This window comes from Bombus impatiens, unplaced genomic scaffold (assembly GCF_000188095.3).
Source record: "Bombus impatiens unplaced genomic scaffold, BIMP_2.2 scf_1080, whole genome shotgun sequence".
Lineage (NCBI taxonomy): Eukaryota > Metazoa > Arthropoda > Insecta > Hymenoptera > Apidae > Bombus > Bombus impatiens.
The window spans coordinates 646,396-647,151 of NT_177499.1; the positions used below are offsets into that span (position 1 = coordinate 646,396).

General features: G+C 48.3%; 1 protein-coding gene across 1 annotated transcript in view; it reads right to left on the minus strand.

The window, feature by feature from the left end:
• Window positions 1-756, minus strand: part of LOC100749614 (sal-like protein 3) — a 12,865-nt gene that overhangs the window by 6,442 nt on the left and 5,667 nt on the right. The window contains 2 exon segments of the mRNA XM_033323635.1: window positions 1-179; window positions 672-756. The exon segment at window positions 1-179 is cut by the window's left edge and continues 10 nt beyond it; the exon segment at window positions 672-756 is cut by the window's right edge and continues 188 nt beyond it. Coding sequence (XP_033179526.1) covers window positions 1-179; window positions 672-756 — 264 coding nt within the window.

A 756-nucleotide genomic window follows, 5' to 3' on the forward strand; every position in this document is an offset into this window, starting at 1 on the left:
GGAGGAGGCGGTGGGGGCGGTGGCGGCGGCGGCGGTAAGCTCGAATCCTCCGCGCACATCGGACTTCTCGAGGTTTCGTGCTCCTGAGATTGCTGTTGGTGTTGCTGCTTCGAGTCGCTGAACAAATGCGGCGGCATGTCGCGGATCTTGTGAGTCAGCATGTGCTGCTTCATGTTCCCCTGTGTGAAAGAAAACATTGCTCGGTTACATCGTCGCCAACCAGACAGCTTCGAGTTCAATCACTTCATCGATCACACCACTCTGCATAATTTCTCGCGATTCGACGTCGTATCGCTTTTCAACTTTTCCTTACTTAGACAAATATTTTCTATAGGTTATTCGAACAAAAGGAACAGTCACGGTCGAATCGTACGACAAATTCGAAGGCTCTTTCGATTAGTCGACTGGCCAAAATTGAGTCGACGTTCTATACGCTCGTCTTGCCAGGAAAAAAGAAGAAAGAAGAAAGAAGAAAGAAGAAAGAGGAAAGAAGAAAGAAGAAAGAAGAAAGAAGAAAGAAGAAAGAAGAAAGAAGAAAGAAGAGAGGAGAGAGAAGAGAGAAGAGAGAAGAAAGGAAGAAAGAGAAAACGAATGGCGTAAGGTCGAACGAAGAATACATAGTGGTGTTATCATAGTTGTTGTTTCATTGTCAAAATGCAGCAGGCTCTTACCAGGAGGCCGTGCGCCGAGGGTAGAAGTCCGAGGGCGGGCGACATCAGCGGGGGTAGGCGGATGGCAGGATAGACAGGCGTCAGC